A 2208-nucleotide genomic window follows, 5' to 3' on the forward strand; every position below is an offset into this window, starting at 1 on the left:
ACACCCAAGTGGGCTCCTATCAAGCATCATAAACGTAGCGATCTGTCACACCAGATATCCAGCTACAGAGCACCAGGATTAGCGTTGGTCCCGTGCCACCAGGAAGTTGTCCGGGGCCAACGGCGTGGCAGACTGCGGCTCCACAGGGTTGGTAGAGGATAAATGATGCAGGGCTCGAGGCCGAGAAAAGGAGGCATGCCAAAGTATTTTTGTGCCGAAGAAACAATGATGATTCGAATGTCGAGAGCTCATTTGTTGGCCGGTCTTTCTGAGCTTGGCCGTTTTTGACATAGGTTCAAATGCGCCCACCCATGTGGCTCTAAGCCTTTAACAACTGCTTGGTCAGCAGTTTCGGAGATTGCAGGAGGTGGGAGGGGAATCCCGTTGGAAGGATTCATTAAGTGATTCGAGGTTGGGTTAATTTTGGTACTGTACTGAAGAAGGCAACATATTGTGTGGACTTGTGGGCCGAGTAGTTCTGCTCACTTAATTTTCTTTCCCTGCACGTTTCAACAGGGAACCATGCACTAGATTAGGTGCTTATTTCGCATGGTTAATAAAGCGTCGCGAGAGTCGGACTCCAGCATGGCGACTGCGGATATCTATGAGAGTCGTCAAGGAGAGTATCGAGCAGGCACCATCTCCATGACTGTTCTGGGTGTGGTTTTTGTCATTTTGCGGTTTTTGGCTCGTTGGAAGAAAGGCCTGCGGATTGGTGCTGATGACTATGTGATACTGCTTTCGTTGGTAAGTGCCATCCTCGTCTCTCTTTTGGAAAAGCCTTACCTGACTGGAGGGCCTTCCGCGATTGATTTCAGTACTTCCTGTTCGCGACCTGTGGAATTAATCTGGCGAGTGAGACAGCCCCTTCCGCAGGTATAGCCGATGCATTGTAAGTGACTGACACATCGCAGTGATTCACTTTGGCATGGGCCGACACGCCGATGTATTGCCAGAAGGAAATATCGTGATAATTGCCAAGGTACGATCAAAGCGAAAACCAGACACCAATTCAGACCCGCAGATTGACATTTACCAGCTCCTTATGTCTTTCGAATGCGTATACTGCATGACAGTGGGAATCGTCAAGATCTCCATCTTGCTCATGTATGCTCGTATTTTCCCCACAACAGGCTTTCGCATCGGCGCAATCATCCTGGGCAGCATCGTCATCGGATGGGTTGTCGCAATCATCTGCGTGAGCGTGTTTCAGTGTGCCCCGATCGCAAAGGCATGGAACCCTACCCTGTCGGGTACTTGCATCAACCTCAAGGGCTCGTTCATCGGAAACGCAGTGCCGAATATCCTAACCGACATCGCTATCTTGGCTCTGCCAGTGCACGTTGTCTGGGGGCTGCATGCGACTGTAACGCATCGGCTATCGGTAATTGCGGTATTTCTGCTGGGCAGTTTGTTTGTCTCCCCTCCCCTCCCTCGAAAATAGACAAGTTTCAAAGCTTGAGTAGCGGACTGTGCTAACAAGCATCTCACTTCCACAGCGTCGTCTTCACCAGCGCCTATCGCTTCTCCACACTCTTCGAATTCCAACGCATCGACACCCCCTGGACCCTCGCCAAGGCTTGCAGCTGGTGTCTTATTGAGTGCTCCAGCGGCATCATCTCGGCCTGCATGCCCACCCTGCGTCCCTTATTCGTCATGCTTTCCTCGAAATTCGCGAGCTCGATCGGCACACGCACCCGAACGACTGGCGTACGTGGTTCCGGCCTGAGGAGGAATGACGTGAGTAATTCGGCCTTGCGTCCACCGGGCGAAGTCATGGGCAAACAGAGTGTGCAATTGGAGGTCAGCCATCGGGACGATGCGTCGGGGGATGAGGTGCCGCTGAATACGATTAGAGTGCAACGTGACATTACGTGGCAGGAGTCGAGCTATGATTCTGGGAATGGTTGATCAGCTTAGGGTTTTAGAGCGATGTATGGCATAAGGTCTTATTAGGGGGTAGAAAATTAAGTATAGGCTGTACGGGAGAGTCCAGGAGGTCCTACAACCCAATAGCTCTAGTAGTGCAGTTACAGACATCAAGACCACCTTCGCGGTAAGTTGCTCGAACGGTGATATGCCAGATATCGTCCGGACGCGATGGGTTTGCGAATACATCATCGATGCTCAAAGGACAGCGAGCTCGGGAGCTAGAGAAGTTTGCAGGCAAGATCTGCTTGCGCCGCCAATGGCGATATGTTAGAAGAC

General features: G+C 51.5%; 1 protein-coding gene across 1 annotated transcript; it reads left to right on the top strand.

Moving 5' to 3' along the window:
- Positions 1-585: 585 nt before the first annotated feature.
- Positions 586-1868, top strand: N7446_012521 (uncharacterized protein; the record flags this gene model as incomplete). The annotated part of the gene is made up of 4 exons (XM_058521263.1): positions 586-817; positions 915-1413; positions 1500-1803; positions 1857-1868. 4 exons carry the CDS (start codon positions 586-588, stop codon positions 1866-1868), a joined length of 1047 nt encoding a protein of 348 aa, XP_058366629.1.
- Positions 1869-2208: the final 340 nt, after the last annotated feature.

This window comes from Penicillium canescens (genome assembly GCF_028828765.1).
Source record: "Penicillium canescens strain IBT 15451 chromosome Unknown utg000010l_segment0_segment0, whole genome shotgun sequence".
Classification (NCBI taxonomy): Eukaryota; Fungi; Ascomycota; class Eurotiomycetes; order Eurotiales; family Aspergillaceae; genus Penicillium; species Penicillium canescens.